Source organism: Peromyscus maniculatus, chromosome 12 (genome assembly GCF_049852395.1).
Source record: "Peromyscus maniculatus bairdii isolate BWxNUB_F1_BW_parent chromosome 12, HU_Pman_BW_mat_3.1, whole genome shotgun sequence".
Lineage (NCBI taxonomy): Eukaryota > Metazoa > Chordata > Mammalia > Rodentia > Cricetidae > Peromyscus > Peromyscus maniculatus.
The window spans coordinates 11,660,212-11,683,694 of NC_134863.1; the positions used below are offsets into that span (position 1 = coordinate 11,660,212).

The window sequence follows — 23,483 nt, forward strand, 5'->3', positions numbered from 1 at the left end:
GAGAACGGAAAAGAAACTGTGTAGATAGAATTGACTTAGAAGGATATAGTGAATGGACTAAGGAACTCATTGTGCTTATATTCATTGGATATCCCTCAGATTAGAGTCCTCAGCTGCTTTTTGGACTCTTCCACGGACCCTGGGAGCAAACAATATAGGCTGGACCTGTTATTGTTAGTGTTACTTTACAAATGGAGAATGCATTCCATATGATACTATAGCTTCTTTAAATCTCCTCAGATCTAACATTTCCACTGGAGTCCAGTTAGCTCATACACACCCTTGAGCATGTGGCAGTTCCTGTAAGGTTAGCAGGTAGATTAATGTTTGCTGTCTGGTAACCTGAGGCTGTTTCTCTGTAACTACATGATTCAATCCTGAGATACATTCACCTTTAAATTCTTCTGTCTGGGTCTGAATTTCTCTATAATTCATTTTAACAGGTTTTTCTAAAGCTTTTATCTTGGCACTCAAATTGGTCAACCTTTTTAATGCTAAAATAAAAATGATCAAGCAAATAATATTCATAATTAATGTTATGTACACCTCATCAACATTAATTATCCTCTCATTTAATTGTTCCATTTTCAGACTGCCTAATGTGTTATCAAACAGAGACCAAATTCCTTCCATTGTAAAAATGTTTCCCACTTTTTAATGTGGGAAAAAATTCCCTTTTAACTAATTTCTCCTTTTAAGATATCTTAATTGACTTACCAAGTCTGTTAACTGTGTAGAACAGTAGAAGTCCAAGGGAATTTCAAAGCAGCTACCTAATGTGGTAGCAGTCTGAGATGAGAATCCAGAGAGAGTCCACCACCCACCAGGAGAGAAAAAGCCAAAGAGACTTTGGCCCATGTGAGGTAGAGATCCAGCTTCGTGCAGTTCCAGCCTGAGCTGTAAGGCCACAAGCAGCTTTTCAGGCAATTCTTGCCACAATCCTCGGAGCACCAATTGTAAAATGAATCTTAAAATGTCTTATAAAATAAAAAACATGGAGCCAGAAATTGGGGTTAAAGCTGAGAGATCAGAGGAATAGGACAAGCCACAAGCCAACCTCACCTCACTGACCTTCAGTCTCCAAAGAGACCTACTTCCTGTATACCCACACCTATATTCATTCCTTTCTGTTCTGCTAACTCATTTCCTCTCACTGCCCAGCTATATCACTTCCTCTTCCTGTCCAGTTCTGTCACCTCCTGTCTGTCTATACAGACCTCCAGACCTTTATGGTTAACTAGTGTTGGAATTTAAGTCATGTGCCACCACACCTGGCTCTGTTCTTAGTGTGGCCTTGAACTCACAGAGATCCAGACAGATCCCTGCCTCCTCAGTGATAGAATTAAAGGCATGTGCTACCATTGTCTGACTTCTACGTCAAATATAGTGGCTGGCTTTTTCCTCTGACCTCAGATAAACTCTATTGTGGGGGCACAGATGAATTATCCCTACAATTGAATATGTTTTTACATCAGTACCATGCCCTTTTTATTAATATGGATCTGTAATATAACTTCAAATCAGGTATGGTGATAACTTCAGTGATTTGGTTTTTGCTTAGGATTGTTTTGCCTCTCCAGAGTCTCTTGTGTTTCCATATGGACTTTAAAATTGCTTTTTTGTGTGTGGAGGGGAGTGTGTCTGTTTTGGTTTTTTTCAAGACAGGATTTCTTTGTGTAATGGTCCTGGATGTTCTGGAACTCACTCTGTGGAGCAGACTGGCCTCTGCCCCCTAAGTGCTGGAATTAAAAATTGTGAGCCACCATACCTCACTTAAGATTGCTTTTCTGTTTCTGTAAAGAATGTCACTGGATGTCTGGTTGAGATTGCTCAGTATTGACTCTATATTGGATTTTGTAAGATACTGTTTTCACTGTAGATGTAACCAACCGTCTTATTAAATAAGAAACACAGAACCAATGTAAAAGAGAAAGCCGAGAGCTCAGAGCTCAGAGCTAAAATCTTACCCTTCCTCCTGCGGTGCTCCTAGCTCCCCGAAAGAGAGCTATTTCCTGGGTGTATGTCTTTAAATAGTCTTTCTGTTCTGCCTTCTCATTGGCTGTAAACCCAGACACATGACTGCCTCGTCATTGCCTGTAAGTACAGCTCTCTAGGTCTTAAAGGCGTATGTCTCCAATGCTGGCTGTATCCCTGAACACACAGAGATCTAAGGGATCAAAGGTGTGCGCCACCACTGCCGTGCTCTTTCTATGGCTCTAATAGCTCTGACCCCTGGGCAACTTTATTTATTAACATACAATTAAAATCACATTTCAGTACAAATAGAATACCACCATATTTCACAATTATTGATCCTTCAAATCCATGAACATGTTTTACATCTTGTAGTGTCTTACTTGATTTTTTTTCTTGAGTATTTTGAATTTTTCATTTTAGAGATCTTTCATATCCTTGGTTAGGTTTTTCCAAGGTACTTTTTTCTTCTTTGAGGCTGTTAAAAATTGAATCACTGTCAGGCGGTGGTGGCACACACCTTTAATCCCAGCACTCAGGAGGCAGAGGCAGGCAGATCTCTGTGAGTTTGACTCCAGCCAGGTCTACAGAGTGAGTTCCAAGACAGCCAAGGCTGTTACACAGAGAAACCCTGTCTTGAAAAACCAAAAAAAAAAAAAAAAAAAAAAATTGGATTACTTTCAAGATTTCAGTTTCTTTGTCATTGATATATAGGAAGGATTTGTGTATTGCTTTTGTGTCCTGCCACTGAACGTGTGTATCAGTTCTAATAGTTTTCTAGTTAGTCTTTATAAATAAATCATAGTTTTATGATTTATGTATAAAATCATAGCAGATGCAGATAGGGGCCTTTTGCTTCTTTCCTTTGCTGTTTGTATCCTTTCATATGCTCCCCTTGTCTTGCTCTAGCTAAGGCTTCCAGGACTATACTGAAGAAGAGTGGAAAAGTTGGACACCTTTGTCTCGTTCCTTATTTTAGTGCAAGTGCTTTGAGGGTTTTCCCCATTAAATATCATGTTGGCTGTAGGCTGTCATATGTAGGCTTTATTATATTACGATTTTTTTTCCTAATCCAAGTTAGAACCTTTACCATGAAGGAATGGTAGGTTTTGTCAGTGTTTTTTCTACATCTGTCCAGATGTCCATGGGGTTTCTGTCCTCGGCTCCATTTGTGTGACTTAGAACATTTATTGGCTCACATCTGTTGCGTTCCTGTATCTCTGATCAAGTTACACCACCAGCTTCATCATGGTGAATGATCTTTTTGATGTATTTGCAATTATTTAGTTTAAGGTCATCATGGGAATTAGTTTGTTGATTCTCTCACTCCATGTCTTTATCTGCCTTTGGTTTGGAAGTGTTTCTTCCATTTCTATGGAGTGGCTTGAGAAGCATGGGAGGAAAGTTGGAGGGCTTCAGAAACATCACCATGACTCCATCTGGGCCTGGACTGCTTTTTGTTGGGAGAGCTTTCATTACTGCTTAAATCCATTGCATGTTATATATCTTTTAAAACTATTCATCTCATCTTGGTTCAATTTTAGTAAGTCACATTGTCTAGAAATTCATCCATTTCTTTTTGATTTTCTGATTAGTGGAATATGTATTTTCAACATGAGACGTGATGTTTTGTGTAAGTTATGTTTTTGTTTATATGTTTTAGTTTGATGTGTATGGGTGTTTTGTCTGAATGTATGTCTGTGCATCATATTTTCCAGTGCCCAAGGAGGCCAGAAGAGGCCATCAGATCCCTGGGACTAAACTTATAGACCAGCTGTGAGCTACCATGTGGGTGCTGGGAATTGAACCCAGGTCCTCTGGAAAAGCAACCAGTGCTTTTACCCAGTGAGCTGTCTCTAACCTCCAGACCTGATGTTTTTCATTTCACTGGTATCTGGTGTGATGGTTCCCTTTTCACCTGTAATTGTTTAAGTTGGTGTCTTCTTTCTTTTGATTAGTTTGGTTTGTCAATCTTATTTATCTTTTCAAAGAACCCACTCTTAGTTTCAATGATTATGTTTTTCTTTTCATTTCTATTTCATTAATTTCTGGACTGATCATAAAGATTTCTTTTCATTTACTTACTTGAGGTTTGGCTTATTCTTTTTTTTTTCCTTTTTACGAAAATCCTTTAAGGTGTATCATTCATAGTATTTGCAATGTCTCTGATTTCTTCATCAACATGTAGAGCTGTAAAGGTCCCTGTAGGACTGCTTTCATTGTGTCCCAGAGGTTCTGAGACATTGTTTTCACTGTCATTTAGTTCCAGGACCCATTGTTCCATAGTCTGTTGCTTCCATTGTACCCATTTCACAAAACCCCCAGAGACCACCAAGAAGTCTTTTTCCAGTGCAAGCACATAAGGGTCCTTTTATTCAGGTGTAGAGCCCTGGCCTCCTCCCAATTAGGGTAGCTTTTGCCTGCTTGCCAACCTTGACCAGATGTCCTCCCTATGCTAATTCCCTGATGGTTTCCACCCTCCTGAATGCTTAAGGGAAGTTCCTTGTTGGTGTATCCTGCATATTGGGCATTAACAGCTTAGATGCAAGATTGTAAACATCAGTAGCAAACTTCTGCCCTCTAGGGTTCTCCCATTGTGCTGTAAGACTGTATTTAAGGTTTCTTCCCTCTTTCAATAAACAGCATTCAGCATTCTGCTGAGGTGAATGATCCGCTGTCTTTTGTCTCTGTTTTTCAGTCCACAGCCCCTCACTCAGACATGGTGAACAGGTGGTGGTAGCGCAGGTGTTATTGCTACAAATGGAGGTCCCACCGAGATCCAAGAAAGAAGGGACATTGCTGATGGACACCCAGGTAAGCCTGGCCAGCAATTTAAAGAAAAAAAAAGAAAAGATAAGGGTGAATTGAAATGGGTGCAGCTAGCTCAGAGTCAATTAACTGGACTGTTGAAGCAGGAGGGCACTGAAGTTAAGATAGGGCAAGACAGCTAAAGATTTTAAATAAAAAAGGAAATCTTCCCAACAGAGAAGAGGGAGGGAAAAGAAATTTCCCATTAGAAAAGGTAGAAAAAATTTAATCAAGAAAAAAGGATTTTCCCGGTAAAAAGGGGGAAATTTTTGAAAGTAGGCCTAAAGATTTTTAGGGCCCTGTAGAGGAAGGATGAAGAAAAGAGAAAAGCCTCTTCCCAGTGGTAATGGAGGAAGAAAAGGCTCTTTCCAATTTTAGAATTTTCAGGATAGCTGAAACTCTGAGCTCTTTCTGCCTGCCAGCACAGAGCCGCAGCATCTGAATTACAAAGAGTCATAGAAGTTTCGTTGTCTGTTTGCTTAATTTTGGTTTAAAAGTTCATTTTCCCTCAGAGTGGGAATAATTCAATATTTAGGATCCCTTCATGGGAAATGTTTTTCTGTTTTTCCTTATGGTGGGAATAACTCATTATTAGGTAGTCCCTTCATGGGAGTAAGAGAAAGTTTAAACGTGAGTGCTCGTGTGTGGGGCACACGTCCAGCATGGAGGCGAAGGCGTGTGCGAGATAGCCCAGAGCAGCAGGCGGGCAGGTACACACAGGCAGGAGGCATAGCCACAAGGCCCATGAGGGGAACAGGCTCATGGGCGGGCAAGTGAGCAGAGGCCAGGAGAGGGACTAGCACTAAAAGTTTAAACGGGCCCAACTTCTGGTGAAAAATGATTTCGGTCAGGACATGGAATGCTAAGTCAATGCTGTTTGAATTTCCAGGGATATTAATATTCATTATATAAAGGATATTCTGTTCTTTTGATTTTCTTAATAAATGTTTGGATTTTCATGGTAGATAAACTAAAGGAACAGAATTCATAATTTTGAACTATGTATTAGGTATGTTCTTGTCTGTTGATCATTACTGGAAATTGGCTCTGCTCTTTAAGTTGCTTTCTAGAAATTCTTGGAAATTCTATAGAAATATAACACCTGAAATGGATTGGGTTATTAGCTTATTAAATAATGTTGTTGCTAAGATAAACCCATAAAAATAATCTCTTACTGATAAAGAGGTTACAAAATTATTTTTCCAGTGAATAAAATACTTGAAATCTATAAAAAAGGATCTGCTTTTTAAGATTTTATAAAAATACTCAAGAGTATTACCTAAAGTTACCTCTTCAAATCCTATAGAGATTGTATTTAATGATTTTATAATTGGTATATGTAAAAAGGACCATGGAAACAGAAGCTGGGGATAGAATTGCTCAATTATTATTGCTTTCATATTTTAAATGCAAAATGGTGACTATATGTAGAACTGGAGGCTTTAAAAGTACAGGAGAAAAGGTGTTTTGACAAACAGTTATCAATGACAAGCAGCCTAAATTAAAAATAAAATTATATGTGATTGAGATTCAAAGATTATTGGATTCTGGTGCTGGATATATCTATAATTTCACAAGAATCCTGAGATCCCAACTGGCATCTAAAAGAAGTCAGGAAAGTAGTGGCTATTACAAGATCTTAGAGCTGTGAATACAATCATGCTTCTCATAGGAACAACACAGCCTTGTTTGCCTGCCCCGTGGCAATTCCTAACTATTGGCATTTAATTGTGACTGACTTATAAGGAAGATATTTTACTGGCTGCTAAAGATAAAATACTTGTTTTTGATGCCTTTTCTAAATTACAAGAGGTTCTTAGCCTGGCTAATTTACAAATAGCCCCAGTTACAGGCATCCTTTCCCTATCATTATTTAGGTCATGAATTGTTACACACAGGCATACATCCACAAAAGATTACTCTGCGTATGGATCAGCTATGCACACTTAATGATTTGCAAACCTTTCTGGGAGATACTCAATGGCTTCAGTCCACTTTAAAGATTCCAACAGGTCAACTTCATCCTTTGTATGATGTCTTAAAGGGCAACCCTGACCCTTTATGTCCCTGTGAATTAACAGCTGAAGGGCATATAGCCCTACAATGAGTGCCAGAGGCCCTGGAGCAGGCTCACGTGCAGTATATAGATCTTTCTTCTCCCTTATTATATTTGATATTTTGTTTTTCTCATTCACCTACTGGAGTGTTTTGGCAAACAGGTCCTATTCTATAAGTACATTCCCCAGCTTCTCCAGCAAAAACCATTACTCCTTATCCTCAGGCTACTGCTCAGATTATCAGTGTTCAAACTTTTGGTAAGGAGCCAGATATTGTGGTGACCCAATACACCCAGTCTCAAATAGCATGGTTGCAAGCTAATGATAATGATTGGGCCATATTGACATGCTCCATGCAGGGTCAATTTGATACTCACTACCCCTCCAATGATGTGTGTAAATTTTTTAAATTGCATTCCGTTATATTTCCCAAGATAGTACAGATGATTCCTATTCCTCAGGCCTGTGTGGTATTTACTGATGGCATTTCACGTGGTTTTGCTGTGGTAGTTTCTGGTAACATAGTGAAGAGAATGAAAGTCCAAGGCACTTCTGCCCAGATGGTGGAGGTACGGGCACTGTTGCTTGCTTTACAGATGTTTTCTGATGAGCTTCTAAACATTTATACTGATAGCCAATATGTGGCACATGCAGTTATGCCTTTGGAGACAGCAGCCTACAAGCCATCCATTTCTCCCATTCATGAATATTTATTGCAAGTGCAAGGACTCATATGGTCCCATGCATATAACCTTTATGTGGGCCATATTAGAGCTCATATTCAGTTGCCTGGACCTCTAAGTGAAGGTAATAAGAGGGTTGATGCCATTACTCGTATGGCTGTCACATTAGTTTGTTCTGCCTTTGAAAAGGCTACTCAGTTGCATCAACATTATCATCTTAATGCTGGATCTCTTCGTCATCATACGGGCATAACCTGGGAACAAGCCATCCAGATAGTTAAATCATGTCCTATTTGTGCTGAATTTTTATCCGTTCCTCATTTGGGAGTTAATCCCTGAGGACTTTTACCTAATCATGTGTGGCAAATGGACGTCACACACGTGCCTTCCTTTGGAAAATTACAATATGTCCATGTATTTATTGATACATACTCCTCTCTAATTTTTGCTTCTGCCCATTCAGGGGAAAAAGGTTAAAGATGTAAAGAATCATTGTTTTCATGCTTTTGCTTACATGGGAGTGCCAAAATGCATAAAGACTGATAATGGTCCTGCCTACAGCACTATGGGATTTTCAAAATTCTGCCAAGATTTTTCTATCATTAATAAGACTGGCATTCCTTATAATCCTCAAGGACAGGCTATAGTAGAACGCTGCCATTGTACCTCAAAAACATATATTGCTAAAGTAAAAAGGGGGAGCTAGGGGCTCATCTCTCCTCTCCACATTCTTTTCTTTCCCTTATTTTATATATTTTAAATTTTTTTATTGGTGGATTCTGCTGGAGTATCTGCTGCAGATAAGCACTGGAGGGCTCCTGTTGCAAATCATCCTCTGGTGCAATGGAAGGATCTTTCTACAGGCACTTGGAGGGGACCTGATCTGGTATTGGTGTGGGCCCGGGGATCTGTTTGTGTCTTTCCACAGGACAATGAGATTCCCTCTTTGGGTTCCTGAGCGCTGCGTGCGCCCTGTGGCTGCTGCTGAATCCCAACATGGCAGAGACCTATTGGGCCTTTGTGAAGAACTCTCCCCTTCTGATGCCAATGGGGATTGAGAGCTCAATATGGCCAGCCTTGGCAAGCATTAATGTAAGACTAGGAACTGTAGCCATGCAGTTGGATTCTTCAGAAGGTAATGTATGGTAACTGCTCTTTCAAGTATGTTTGAGAATGTGTCACCCAGACATCTTGGAGATTAAGGATAACCCTGAAGGTCACTGATTTCCATTTGTTCACAGTACCATGCCAGCTAAGCCTTTTCATTTTCACAATCCTCTTCAAGCTGGTGTAGTACCTACTTTTCAGGAGTGGCTCTATGCAACTTTTATTGGCCTCCTGAAATTCATCTAGCCTCCTTTGAAGATACCTTTAAAATTTGTGAGCCTGAATGTAGCCATTATGAGACCATTAGTTCTGCTCCTTGTGTGCTGTCTGTTTTTTCTTTATGGTTCTTAGCTGTTCTTTTGCAGAGCTGCCAGCTTAAGTCATGCTGGGATCAAGAAATATGGGCCTTGGTGGGTCGTGTTCCTGGAGTTGTGTCCATGCCAGTGGATGCCTGCACGCTCCAAAAGAGAACTTGACATCGCTGCTGCCTTGTTGCTGCTATAGCGGTGGTGGCCACTGCTGCTACTGTTTCTGGGATTGCTATTTCATAATTGGTTACTATAGCTAGCACAGTGAAGACCCTGGCAGCAAAAGTAGCTACCACAGTTAATTACTCTTTCATTCTATTGGGCATGATAAATTTTATTCAGTAGTTATATACATTTCGATTGGCTTTGAAATTTATAAAACTCAAGTTCCATTTGCTTTTGGGATACCATCTTGCAAGGACTCCAATTTGCAGTAAGGCTCCTTAAGGAAGGGAATGGCTCAGTTGCCTTTAGCCTACTGGCTATGGGTGGGTTAGGACTTCTGTTGGTCTTTTGTTTCAAATGCACAGATTGCAAGCCCAGCGCCACTTTGAGATCTTTGGCAGCAGTTAACTCTACAGCTCACATGGTTGAGCCTATATGATAATGAGTATTCAGAGATGGGTAATGCCTGGGGGGCACTCATCAACCTAAGACAGAGCACCTGTGTGGCCTGGGCAGGCATCTCCATGATGGGTAAGGTGACCTGCTGACGTCACATGCAACCTAAGCAGAAGCTCATTTTTTAATAAAAGGGGGACCTGTAGGTCCCTGGCTCCTGTTTTGGGTAACTGTTGCCTTGCTTGTGGACCTTGACCTTGATATCCTCCCTATGCTAATTCCCTGATGGTTTCCACCCTCCTGAATGCTTAAGGGAAGTTCTTTGTTTGTGTATCCTGCATATTGGGCATTAACAGCTTAGATACAAGATTGTAAACATCAGTAGTGAATTTTTGCCCTCTGGGGTTCTCCCATTGTGCTGTAAGACTGTATTTAAGGTTTCCTCCCTCTTTAAATAAACGGCATTTGGCATTCTGCTGAGGTGAATGACCTGCTGTCTTTTGTCTCTGTTTTTCGATCCACAGCCCCTTGCTTGGACATGGTGAACCGGTGGTGGTAGTGCGGGCGTTATTGCTACAAGATTAGGAAACAGGGTCCATATTTTTGCTGCATCCAAGAAACCTCTCACCCCTAAGGAAAGACATCATGAGGGTAAAATGATGGGAAAGGGTATTTGAAACAAATGGATCTAAGAAGCAAGGGAGTGTAGTTATTTTAATATCTGACAAAATAGACTTCAAACCACAATGAATCTTATTAATTTTAAGATTAAATTTGGTTAATATGGAAGGACACTGCATACTCAAAAAGAAAAAAATGTCCATAAATGGATAATTCTAAACATTTATGTAACAAACACAAGGGCACTGAATTTCAAAAGAGAAACACTACAGCTAAAATCACATACTGACTCTCACAAAGTGTTAGTTGGTGATTTCAGTACCCCATTCTCACCAGCAGACAGATCATCCAAACAAAAACTAAACAGAGAAACAGCTACAGAACATTCCACCCAAATACTAAAGAAAACACATTATTCTCAAGTGGCCCATTAAACTCTCCAGTGGTACTTTGAAAGAAAATGGCCCCCATAGGGAGTGGCACTGTTAGGAGGTAGTGGAGTAGATGTGGCCTTGTTGGAGATAGTGTGTCACTGTGGGGGTGGGCTTTGAAGTCTCCTATGCTCAAGCTATGCCCAGTGACACAGTTTACTTCCTGTTGCCCGTGGATCAAGATGTAGAACTCAGCTCCTTCTCCAGCACCATGTCTGCCTGCATGCTGCCATGTCCCACCATGATGATAAAACCTCTGAAACTGTAAGCCAACCCCAATTAAATGTTTTCCTTTAGAAGACTTATATGGTCATGGTGTCTCTTCACAGCAATGGAAATCCTAAGTAAGACATCTCCAAAACTGACCACATATTGAGACACAAAGCAAGTCTTTGAAAGAATGCCCTGCCTCCTATCTGACCACCATGTCTTAAGGTGGGCATCAAGAACAGTAATGATAGAAAGCACACAAACTCCATGAAGCAAAGCAACTCACCACTGAATGAAAACTGGGTCAAGACAGATATCAAAAAGGGAATTACAACCTTTTTAGAATTTAATGGAGATGAAATACGACTTGCCAAAACCTATGGGAAACGCTAAGTGCCTACATAAAAAACCAGGGACATCTCATATTAATCGATTAGTGATATACTTCAAAGCTGTAGAAAGACAAGAAGCAGTAAGACCCAAAAAGAATAGGCAGAAAGAAATAATCAAACTCAGGGCTGAAGTCAGCTAAATAGAAACAACAACTGAAAAGGCAAAATACAGCCTCAAAGAAGTGAAGAGTTGGTTCTTTGAGAAAATCAACAAGATTCACAAACTTGCAGGCAAATTAACCTAGACCTGCATATCAGGCAATAGAGTGAGAAGAGCCTGAATACCAACCTTACCATGAAACACAGCTCTATGGTCGAGGCCTTATATAAAATAAACAGGCTTCATAATGAAGAAGGAAAGAAAAATATATATTCTACATTTAGCATTTTTTTATTTTATTTTATAAACTTTATTATTAAAACTTGTAAAAAATAAAAACATCACAAAACATGCATTATTTTAATATGAACAGATGTAGTCTAGCTGCTGCCTTGCACCGTTACAGTTTCATAATATCTGTGTGAGACGGAGACAGGATGGGTTAAAGTTTTACTGAGTTTTCCTCCTGCCTGTTTGAGCTGAATCCCCATCAGCTTGTCTTGAAAAAGCAAACATTTACAAAGCTATCCTAAGAAATAGTTGCCAAGTTATCCAGTTAAATTGTAAAACAACATGTTACTGAAGAAAAATGACCTAACAGCTACACATATCTGGGTCTGTAAATATGCTTAAGGTGCAATACAAACTTCCCTTCAGAGATCACAGAGCCTAGAGACCACTGTAGATGCTCACATAGACAGAGCCTAGAGACCACTGTAGATGCTCACATAGACAGAGCCTAGAGACCACCGTAGATGCTCACATAGACAGAGCCTAGAGACCACTGTAGATGCTCACATAGACAGAGCCTGGAGACCACCGCAGATGCTCACATAGACAGAGCCTGGAGACCACCGTAGATGCTCACATAGACAGAGCCTAGAGACCACCGTAGATGCTCACATAGACAGAGCCTGGAGACCACCGCAGATGCTCACATAGACAGAGCCTTTAGACATTCATATACTTTTCACTTAACTATTGGCTGTTTAATGGTGTATTCTTCTTTAAATTATAGAGCACAACACTATTAAGCAGCGACATTAATCACGTAAAAACGTGTTAGGAAAAGGCAGCTTCTCCCTGTGTCTTTGTATACAGCCTAGCTCTGCCATATGAAGTCATTTTTTTTCTTCTGTTTCTAGGGGGGCTCTTGGATATCAGCAGGAAGGAGCATCCTTCACTTGGGAATTGTGATGTGCTGCAACTGTTCCTCGGAAGCAGTTGGAGCTTGGGAATCTTTATCACTTTCTGTGTCAGCCTGGTGCTTCCTTAGACGGTGAAGCCCCTGGCAGCAATGCTAAAGTGTTGGGCTTATGCTTTGGCACCCTGGAGAGCTTGGAAAAGAAGGTGAGTGAAGCTGACCTCGCAGAAATAATCTCCCAAAGATTATCTTTTCAAAAAATGTTTTAAAATTTAATAATTTTAATTGTTATTTCACCAATGGCCCGATATTTCACGATGTGATGCTTTTAGGGAAACATTCTTAGTATCAGCAGCTCAAGTGTTTTCCTTTGTTCCTAAAGTCTTTGCCCCTCAGCTCCCCTTCTGTTGTTTCTGGATCAGGAGTTCTGGTAGTCTGTTGAAGCAGTGACCCTGTCCGCACCCGCTAATCCTCAGGATCAACTCTCAGCGGGGGGGGGGGGGGGGAGACCTTGTGTGATCTTCAGAGAGATTAGGCAGAGGAGGTTTAACCATAGTGTGAATGCAGTGCCCAGAGCGGCATGGAGAGGAGGGGGGTGGTCTTGTGTCCTGGAACTCCACAGCTGTGCAGTGCAGGCAGTTTGAAGAACCAGACCCCAGATACCCACCTTACACCGTGGTGCGGATAACAGAGGCGGAGATGAGGGCCTATCACCGTTTCTTAGGAAGCTGCATCAGCCTGGAATGTGGGGCAAAAGAAGGTAATGGTGGCTGTGCATTTGCTGTTATTTGTCCTCTTTGCCAGTAGAGTATGGCTTACCTGAGAAGTTTCACATTAAAAGAGTTATTTTATAATCATGTTTCTCGTTAAGGAGTTTAGAAAGGAGTCTTAAAGGAGTACCGATTAGCTATTCTAATGCTGTAAATAGTCATTTATTGAGATAGGGTCACAATAAAAGTAGACGATCAGAACCGGGTTGCAAGGTTCAGGAGGGCTTACTTTCAAAGCCCAGACAAGCGTGTGTATCTATAAGTGATTTATATCTATATGTGGTATAAATATCATCTACCAATGTGATAGATAATTGGTTCATCATAGGTAAAGGGATGGTTATTTTAAAGTTTTTTTGTTCAGTTGTATTTTCTATTTTAAAAGGAACTGAATCGTATTGCTTTTATATAATGAAATTAAGAATTAAGGAGGGCCTTCTCTCAGTGTGTCTGCCATGGACTTGGAAGCCAGCAATGCAAATACTCTTACCTGAAACACTTGTTTCTTAGGCTGCTTCTACCATGGAGGGCCTTGCTGCTGGGCCTTTGCTGTTCTTGTGGAGGGCCTCTCTGTGGGCCACTACTGTTCTCAAGGAGATCCTTACTTATAGACACCTGCTGCTGTAATTGAGGGTCTCACTTATAAATCTCTGCTAGTCCCAAGGAGGGACTCCATTATGGGCCTCTGCTTTTGCTGCGGGGGCTCACCTATGAGCATCTGCTGTTCCCATGGAGGGCCTCAATTATGGTCCCCTACTGTTCACAAGAAGGGCCTCATTTATAGGCCCACGCTGTTGGAGGCCTCACCAATAGGCCTGTGCTGTGCCTATGGAGGCCTTACATATAGGACACTGCTGTTGCTATGGAGGCCTCATTATGGGTCCCTGCTGTTCTTATGGAGGACTCACTTATGGTAATCTGCTGTTGCAGTATAGGCCTCACTGATGGCCTCTCTTGTTCCTATGGAGGCCTCAGTTATGGGACTGTGATGTTCCTAAGGAGGCTACATGTATTGGCCTCTGCTGTTCCTTATGAGATCTCACATAGGGGCCTGTGCTGTTCCCAAGGAAGGCCACACTTATGGGTCTCTCATACTTCTATGGAGGACCTCACTGATGGACCTGTACTGCTCCTAAGGATGACCTCCCTTATGGGCCTCTGCTCTTCCCATATAGGGCCTCATTGTGTTAACCCCATTGGTTGAGTATAAAGCCATCATCACAGTTTCAAGGCAGATTTGAAGCAAGCTTTCATTTTATAGTGCCCAGGAGGATACACTCTGCCCATGTCCATACCCAGTTCCCAGGAAATGCCCCCAGATCACATTTTACATGGGCTTAAAAAGGCCAAACCTACAGTTTACTACATTTCTCATCAGGTCCAATCAGGTAGAGGCATACATCCTACCCTATTTTGCCTGCGTACTTCCTGCCTATAACCAATCAAGGGCATCCTGATACATTTCCTACCCACCTATGTCCCGCTCACATGTGATCAAGCACATCGGTTGTGGATGGGTCAAACAACGTCTTTAGGGAGTGGATACATGTGGCTTATTATTTCTCATAAATAATAGCCTCTAGCATTTCAGGAACTATCTGTCTTTGGGCAAGGTGACTGCAGATCAGGGGCATTTTGGTTTCATGGATCTCTTAGGCATAGTAATTTAAACTTAAAATTTAACTCAGGCTTTCCTTCCTTCTACCTTGAGTTATATACACTGTATCAAATCCTGGACTCTGTGAGAGGGACCTGTATATATTAGGATCTAATAACCATAAGCTTAATGGTACCCAGACAGGACTTATCACTTAGTTAAAGCATCAGTGATGTAAGAGTCAACAGTGATTAGCAGAAACAGAAGATCCAAAGGCCCTGTGATGGCTGACATCAGAGTCACTATCTAGAAGGAGCCTGGAAATGAGAATGGGGACCAATTATTTATTTCATTTCAGGTCTCCTTTTTTGCAATGCTTTCATTGAACATACCCAGGTTATCTCTAATAATCCCTGAGTGGTTTATATAGAAACAACAATTTTCTCTTGAAGCCACACAATAGCCTCTGTTTTACATAGAGCAGGTTGAGTACCCTATAATATTGTAGAAATGTTTCAGCTAATGAATTTACCTGTTACCAGATCTGGGTCTATTTGGTTTTAATAGGTGCCTTTCCTGCTGTGGATATCGTTCTATATAAATAAAAAACTGATGGCCAGTGACCAGATCCAAGCTGGAATGGCTACCCACTATACTTTCCCAACATGCCAATAGGCACTGTAGGTAGCTATTTTGTCTCCTGTGCCAGGTAGTATTCTTTTGATCTAACATTCCAGCCCATCGGAGGACAAGGGATGATGTAGTCTCTTCTATAACTCCTTCCTGCTGAAACTAGGACATTGTTGTCAGGGCCCAGGAGGGCTGGAATGATACTCAAATGGAGGAAGGAATTCAGGCAATGGAGCATTCATCAGAAGCATCTGGTTTGCTGATCCAGCTCAAGACAGGGAGCGATCAGATTGGTTGGATTGATCCACAGTTGTTTGGAGCAGGTTGTAGTTAGTAGCTGATGCTTGGATGGTGTCTGTCAGCCGAGTGGAAATCTGCTAAGACAGATATAGAGTAGGGGCAGAAGTTAAAATTCAGGAATATAAAGAAACATTTTTGTCTTAGGGTTTCTATTGCTGTGAAGAGAGACACCATAACCACGGCAACTCGTATAAAGGAAAAACATTTAATGGAGGCAGTTTACATTCTCAGAGGTTTAGTCCATTATCATCATGGTGCAACATGGTGGCATGCAGGCAGACTCGGTACTGGAGAAGGAGCTGAGATTGGAGAAGGAGCTATGTCTTGATCTCACAGGCAATAGGAAGTAAATTGAGAGACTGGACATGGCTTGAACATATATGAGACCTTACAGCCCACCTCCACTGCGGCGCGCTCCTCGGTCAGCGAGGAAGAACGACCACCATGCGAGGATCCATCTCAGAACACACTTTATTGGAGCGCCTCTTGATTAAGGGAGAGCGGGAGGTGAGGGGCCCCGAGAACTAAACTGCAGCTGCTTATAAAGGGAATCAGGCAAACGTGCCGTACTGTGATTGGGTCCCGCCAGAATGCTAGCACGGGGAGCCACGGGATAGGCTGAGGACATAAGGCCAATTACCATACTGGTGCATCATAGCCAAATATGGAGTTGTTTACAGCTAGGCTCCCAGGAAGCCAGCGCCATCTTTGGATAGCGGCTCCCTACACTCCACAGTGACACAATTTCTCCAACTAGGCCACACTTCCTAATAGTGCCACTCCCTTGGGAGGCATTTATTTTCAAACCAGCACAGTCTTACATTGGGAACTTTCAGGACCATAGTCCTAGTAGTTAAGGGAAGGGAGGAGTATCAAGCTGAGAGAGAGAGAGAGAGAGAGAGAGAGAGAGAGAGAGAGAGAGAGAGAGAGAGAGAGAGAGATCCCATCCCCAGGACTAGAAAAGTCAGGAAATGTAGGCTGTATTTATCTGAATTCCTTTTGATCTGTAAGAAGTGGATCCAAGTCTTGTGAGTCCTTTGATTCTCTGAAGGTTATATCAGCTTTTTTCTTTTCCTTTTTTTAGTTTACAAAAAGTCCTAAAGGTTTTAGATATATTAGCATTACCAATCTGAAATCCATATTGTAGAAAAGTCAGTAATAAGTGTCTACAAAACAACTGGAGTATAACTCACACCTTTGAGCCCTAGAAAAGCTGTAGATTGGCTTAAAAAGTATGAACATTTTTTTTCCTGTCTAGAGAGCCAAATATAGCTTGATGAGAAACACCTTAAGTCTGTACTTAGAAGACAATTAGAAGAAATTTAAAATCTTGAACTTGTGCCTAAACACTAAGTAGATCCTGGTAAGTTCATGAGAATGCTGTTGATCAGTGTTAAAACTCTGAACTTTTGAAATCCTAGTATAACAATAGTTTAGAAGGGGGAAACAAATCAGAACCATTCCCCATTTTTCTCATGCATTAAATCACTTTCTTTCACCTTTACAACTTGCATTTACACATCTGAAATCATTTTCTTTCTTTTTTTTCCAGAGCTGAGGACCAAACCCAGGGCCTTGTACTTGCTAGGCAAGCGCTCTACCACTGAGCTAAATCCCCAACCCCTGAAATCATTTTCTTAGGCAATCAGAATTTACATAGACTCTCATATCCTCAGACCTTATATACTTTAGGACATTTTCTTAGACCCTCAAAACTTGCATAGACTTTTAACCCTTTTCTTTCCATCTAATAATTTACCGGAGACACAGTCGCTGCCAATCACATTCCTCTAGTGGAAAGTTACATCTGAAGCATGTTTATCTTTTAATATGAAGCCTGTTGGCAAGGCAAACCTGTCTAGCCTTTCTTAACAGGAGACCTAGTAGTTCTAGAAAAATCAAGGCTTGGTTTTTATATATGAAATCAGCTAACAAGGTGGCAGTAGCCTTGGAGAAGAACTTGGTTGCCTGCTGCTGCTAAGCTGACAAAGACATAGTCAGCCTAGCTGTCAATACCACCAGAGATCAAGGAGGATAAATGACAGTAGAAAGTATAATCCAAATGTCCTGTGTATCAATTAAAATAACAGAGACTAGTCCATTACCCAGATGGTCATATCAGGCTCCTGGTCTCATTGGCATTAGGGGCAGAAGTACCAGGACAGCATCAGTCTTCAGCCACCAGACCCAATAGATGAGAGGCTTTTCCTGTGGAGGAGAAATATGGTGGGGACTGACCTTACTTTGTCTAGGCAAAGGGGGGCAATGAACTCTCACTGTCCTGCTTGTCCACAGTTTGGGCTGGGTTCTGGTGGCTGACGCAGCCTTGGGGCAGTCTTTCCAAGTGGTTAGCATTACCATGATCCAGGTGGAGTTTTCATGGTGCCCTATCATCTTCTTTGCAGATCTCGGGGTCACTGGTGGGAGCTGTGGGTCTCTGTCATGCTAAGTTTTTTCCATTAAACATTTTAATACCATATTCATCAGATCTCTGACAAGTTTGAGGACCATTATCTATTAAGTATATCTGAGGTAAACAAACCTAGGCTTAACCTTATAAAACACATATAGGAGGCTAAATAAAGCTCTTTCCTATAATTAATTACATTAGTGCTTGGCATGACTACAATTATAGTTCTGAACATATTAAAGAATTTGATCCTTTATGAGGTGGCTATTTACTTGCATGTCTTAATCATCTTTCACAGTTTACAAGCCAGCCTTAAATAATGACAATTCCTGAATTGAAGCTCTTTTTAGTATCAAATAAAACTTTGAACTCATAAACACAATCCACAGAGAGACTGGGAATGTTTCTGATCCTTTGATAGTGCACTGTTACAGAATATAACAGTTTTTTTTTTAATATGATTCAGTTTATCAAAAATAGCTTAAGCTTAACAAAGTTAGGAAAGACAAGGAGGCTAGATGTACATTCTTAAGCATGAATAGACCCTGGGTAAGGAGTAACATTCTCTAAGTCAGTAGTTCTCAAACTACCCAATGTTGTGATCTTCTCCCCCAACCATATTTTTCGTATGGGAGGCCCAGCTCCTGGGCCTCTGCTGTTTCTAATGGGAGGCCCAGCTCCTGGGCCTCTGCTGTTTCTAATGGGAGGCCCAGCTCCTGGGCCTCTGCTGTTTCTAATGGGAGGCCCAGCTCCCGGGCTTCTGCTGTTTCTAATGGGAGGCCCAGTTCCCGGGTCTCTGCTGTTTCTAATGGGAGGCCCAGCTCCTGGGCTTCTGCATTTTTCTTATGAGAGGCCCAGCTCATGGGCTTCTGCTGTTTCTAATGGGAGGCCCAGATCCTGGGCTTCTGCTGTTTCTAATGGGAGGCCCAGATCCTGGGCTTCTGCTGTTTCTAATGGGAAGCCCAGATCCTGGGCTTCTGCTGTTTCTAATGGGAGGCCCAGATCCTGGGCTTCTGCTGTTTCTAATGGGAGGCCCAGATCCTGGGCTTCTGCTGTTTCTAATGGGAGGCCCAGATCCTGGGCTTCTGCTGTTTCTAATGGGAGGCCCAGATCCTGGGCTTCTGCTGTTTCTAATGGGAGGCCCAGATCCTGGGCTTCTGCTGTTTCTAATGGGAGGCCCAGCTCCCGGGCTTCTGCTGTTTCTTAGCCTCCCATAAGAAACAATGGAAGCCCATAAGTGAGGCTGTCATAGGAACGGCAGAGGCCCAGAAGAGCTTGTAGGCTCTTCATGAGATCAGAAGTGTCTCTGCTGCCGAGACAGCCCATGTTAAGTTTTACATTTTACTTAAGAGAACAATGAAACAAAAATGCCCCTTATCTGCAAGACCCTTGTCCAGGGACTAGTATTTCTTGAAACACCGAGGGCTGCTCTTTAGCGAGATAACAAGCCACATGTTTTCACTTCCCCAAACACATCTGTTTGACTCATCTGTACCCAATGTGCTTGAGCCCACACGCCCTGAGGTTCCATGGCAGGAAGTGTGACCGGATGTACCCTGGCCCGGACTAGATGCTGGCGGGAGGCGTGCAGGAAGGAAGTCAGGGTGTATGTTGCCTCTGATTGGACCTGAGGGGAAACGCAGTGAATTGTGAATTTTCCTTCTTAAGCCCTTGCAAACGTGACTTGGGGCCATTTTCGGGGAACCTAGGTGTGGACCTGGGCAGAGCCCATGCACCTGGCCACTATTTAATTAAAGTTTGCTTCAAATTTGGCTTTAAATTGTGGTAGTCATCTTATTATTGACCATCTTATTATTAACATTTCCTGGATCCCCCCAGAGAGATTCAGACCATCTATCGAAAATTCTAAAGCTAGACTTTCCCTCTGGAACTCTGGGGCTGGGGGGCTGCTTCAGGGGGCATGTGCCTTGAGATGGTCCAAGGCTCAGAGCCGCCTTTGGTATGTGGATTTTCAGGGTGAACTCCCACGCTGAGAAAAGCAGCAAGCATCTGAGGAGGCCTCCTGGTGAGTCATAGTCGGGTTCTGTTTTGTGGGATGCCTGGGAAGTGGAGGGGCTTCAACAGGACCCCAACATTCTCCCATCCAGGACAAATAGCGAGATGTCACACACATACCTGGTTCTGGTTTTGGTTGGAAACTTTTGTCTGTGTCCCAGGGAAGGCTTTGTCTGTCTGTTGGAAAGTTGTGTCTGCCTGCTTTGTTGGGAAGTTTTATCTCTCTCTGTTTTTCTGGGTATCTGTAAGTTTTATTGCAAGCATAGGGCTGAGACAGAAATAGGTCAGACATTTTTGCTGTCTCTGCTGCCAGTAGTCTCCAGCTGCCACAGCCACCATGGCTGCTCCTACGGCCAGGGCTCAGAATCTATCCCTGGGCTCTCTGCCCACAGGTCATCAGGCGTTCAGATGTCCTTTGGGCGTGAATAACAGTAAAGTTGTTTTATGCTGTTTTATTTTATTGGAAAGCTGGAGCTAGAGTTGGCTTATGGCTCTTCCTTCTCTATTTAAAAGTTTCCTCTGTGTCCTGTGTCAGCTGACTCACCTTAGACCACGACAGGGAAAAGAAAGCGGATCAGTCCAAAAAATTAAATTTGGTTTATGTGAGCATTCTGTACCTCAGTATTTATACGTTTATTTTACTGGATATGGCTAAAAGTCTATGGAATCTATGAAAAAAGTTAACTTAAAACTACTAACAGTGGGGGTTGAGAGTTAAAACTCTATGCACAGGTAATCCCCCCTGAGCTGAGGACCGAACCCAGGGCCTTGCCCTTGCTAGGCAAGCACTCTACCACTGAGCTAAATCCCCAACCCTGCATAGGTAATCTTAAAGGAACCATGTGGCATGATTCCATTTTGCAATATAAGCAACTCATGTACTGCCACCATTTAGGCAGCCACATGGCTGGCAGCCATCTTTGTTAGGGCTGGGGGAAGATGGATGTCATGTGACTTTACTACCATCTTGATTAAAGGTGACCACATGGCACAGGTCTACCAAGGAGGTAACAACAGGTCTCCAAGGTATTTTGGATTAGGATGGAATTTTGGATAATTCATGTTTTGTCTTGTCTTGTCCTATTCTGTCCTGTCCTAAAAACAAGGTTTGTGAAAGATGGGATTTAAAAACAATGTTTGTTTAATAAGGTAATTAAACTGCACCTCCATGCCTTCATATGCCAGAATGTACCTTGTGCTGGTAGCCAAACTTGGTAACATAGAGTCACCCAGCTGGTGACGGTTTCATCAAAGACATGAAGGGGTCAAGGGGAGCAGCTGAGGCTTGCAACAGTGTGGCCGGGCTACAGTTCCTAGAGAGAGCCCAGTTGCAATGGTGGACCCTAGCAGTTTTGGAAATGCCGGTGCCATGTGACAGTCACCAGAAGCATCAGCCACAATGAAATGGAGCTGGCTAGGATCTAGAGGGCAGGCCGTGTATATGCTGCTGAGAGCTGGAACAAAGAGGTGATCTAACCCCTCAGGGAAGCCCAAAGGATTGTGAATGAATCCCAGGTACTGAACTTTGAATTTGTTTGCACTCTTGGAGCTTGGTTTTGCATTATGTAGATTGTGGCTGTGCCCTGTATCTTCCCTCCTGAAGTTAAAAAAGGGTACTTTCCCACAGATGCTGTATTTTATACATATACTTGTATGAGGACATTTTCAAAGGCAAGCGTTATAATATATTTGCTACTTCATCAGACTTTGCTTTCATACTTTAGTACACATGTGCTCAACTATACACCCCACAAAATTTTCAAAGGCCTTGAATTAAAATATCAATCATTGCCCTAAGTTTGCCAAACTAACCTGTACTAAGAACTCTACAGTTTGTTAACTGTGCGGAAAGTATTACATTTGAAAGAACAACAGGAACTTTTTAGAGAGAAGTGTTAGCAGAGGTTTTGGAGAATAACCAATAAACTTGGCAATTGCCTGTAATGCTTGAAAGGGGTACTCCATGGGACCCCTTTGGCCAGTGATTTAACAAGATGTAACCCATTCCTAGTACTGGAGATTTTTACTTAGTGGCACAAGATATTTAGTTGGGCATATATGCAAAGGACTCTACATCTTACTGTAGAGATACTTTCTTATTCATATTCATTGCTGCTCTATTCATAATATTCAGAAAATGGAACCATCCTGGATGTTGATCAACTGATGAATAGATAATGAAAGTGTGGTACATTTGCACCATGGAATATTTTTCAGATGTTAAGAAATCTGAAAATTGCAGGCAAATGGATGAAGCTAGGGGGGAAAACATTTTGGGTTAGTTAACCCAGACTCCCAGAAACAACTCTTATATGTTTTCTCTTATATGTGGTTGTTAGCTTTTAAGCTTTCAGTGTGTATGCTACAATCTGAAGACCCACAGAGGATAGGTATTACCGTAGTTAGGTTACCACTGCTGTGATGAAACACCATGACCAGAACCAACCTGGGGAGGAAAGGGTTTGTTTGGTTTGCATATCCTGAATCACATACACTGAGGAAAGCCAAGGCAGAACCTCAAACCAGGCAGGAACCTAGAAGCTGATGCAGAAGCCATGGAGGGGTACTGCTTACTGGCTTGCTCCTCATGGCTTGCTCGTCCTGCTTTCTGATAGAACCCAGGACCACCAGCCTAGGGCCTCTCTCATCAGTCAGTAATTAAGAAAATGCCCTACAAGCCTGCCTGCCTACGGCCCAATCTCAAGCATTTGTTTTCCAGTTGAGCTTCCCTCCTCTTAGATGACGTTAGCTTGAGTCAAGTTGACATAAAACTTGCTGGGACAGGCACTAGTAAAGGACAGGGGGAAAGAAGAGGACCTCCCGAGGAAGGGGAAATAGAGTGCAGTGATAGGGGGAAACTGGAATAGGAGGATTAAATATGCAAGGCAATGGAAGAGCAGGGTACAGGAGGAAACATGGGGAGGGACAACTAACTAAAGTCCTTTTGAAAAACCACATGGAAACCTACTACTGTATAACCTTCTTAAGGCATATACAGACATGACAGACATTTAAATGGAGTCACCTGTGTCTTCATTTTCAAGTTCAGGTGAAGAAATGGTTCAGGGTTAAGAGTGCACACTGATCTGGGATAGGAGCTGGAGCCACAGCCAATGCCTGTAACTCATGTGCCAGGGAACCCCAACACCCCTGGCTTCTGTGGACACCCACACTCTCTCTCAAATAAAGTAAGTCTTTAAAAAAAATTAAAAAGTTCTAGTGATTTCAGAAGCTGTTGGGGAGAATTTGTAAACATGCAGGTGGAGCACCCCAAAAGTTACTACAAAAACAGAAAAACCTTTCTGGAAAGATTGGGTGTTTCATGGATTTTCTTAATATTCTCTAAGTCTTTGATGTTTTTCAT

The 23,483-nt window shown here is 42.0% G+C and overlaps 1 protein-coding gene across 5 annotated transcripts in view; it reads right to left on the reverse strand.

Annotated features, from left to right (window-relative positions):
- Nucleotides 1-23,483, reverse strand: part of LOC143268083 (5-formyltetrahydrofolate cyclo-ligase-like) — a 49,745-nt gene that overhangs the window by 16,192 nt on the left and 10,070 nt on the right. The window contains exons 3-4 of one of the 5 annotated variants that reach the window (XR_013043669.1): nucleotides 17,799-17,901; nucleotides 12,617-15,767 (exon numbers count right to left, since the gene is read on the reverse strand). The exons of 1 other annotated variant lie outside the window; for it this stretch is intronic. Coding sequence is in view for 2 of the 4 variants with exons in the window: in XM_076548598.1 (XP_076404713.1) it covers nucleotides 15,724-15,770 (47 nt within the window). In the remaining 2 variants the exon portion in view is untranslated. Of the gene's footprint in view, nucleotides 1-12,616; nucleotides 15,771-17,798; nucleotides 17,902-23,483 lie in introns of those variants that run through there. 3 more of the 5 variants (XR_013043670.1, XM_076548598.1, XM_076548599.1) reach the window with 3 other exon arrangements.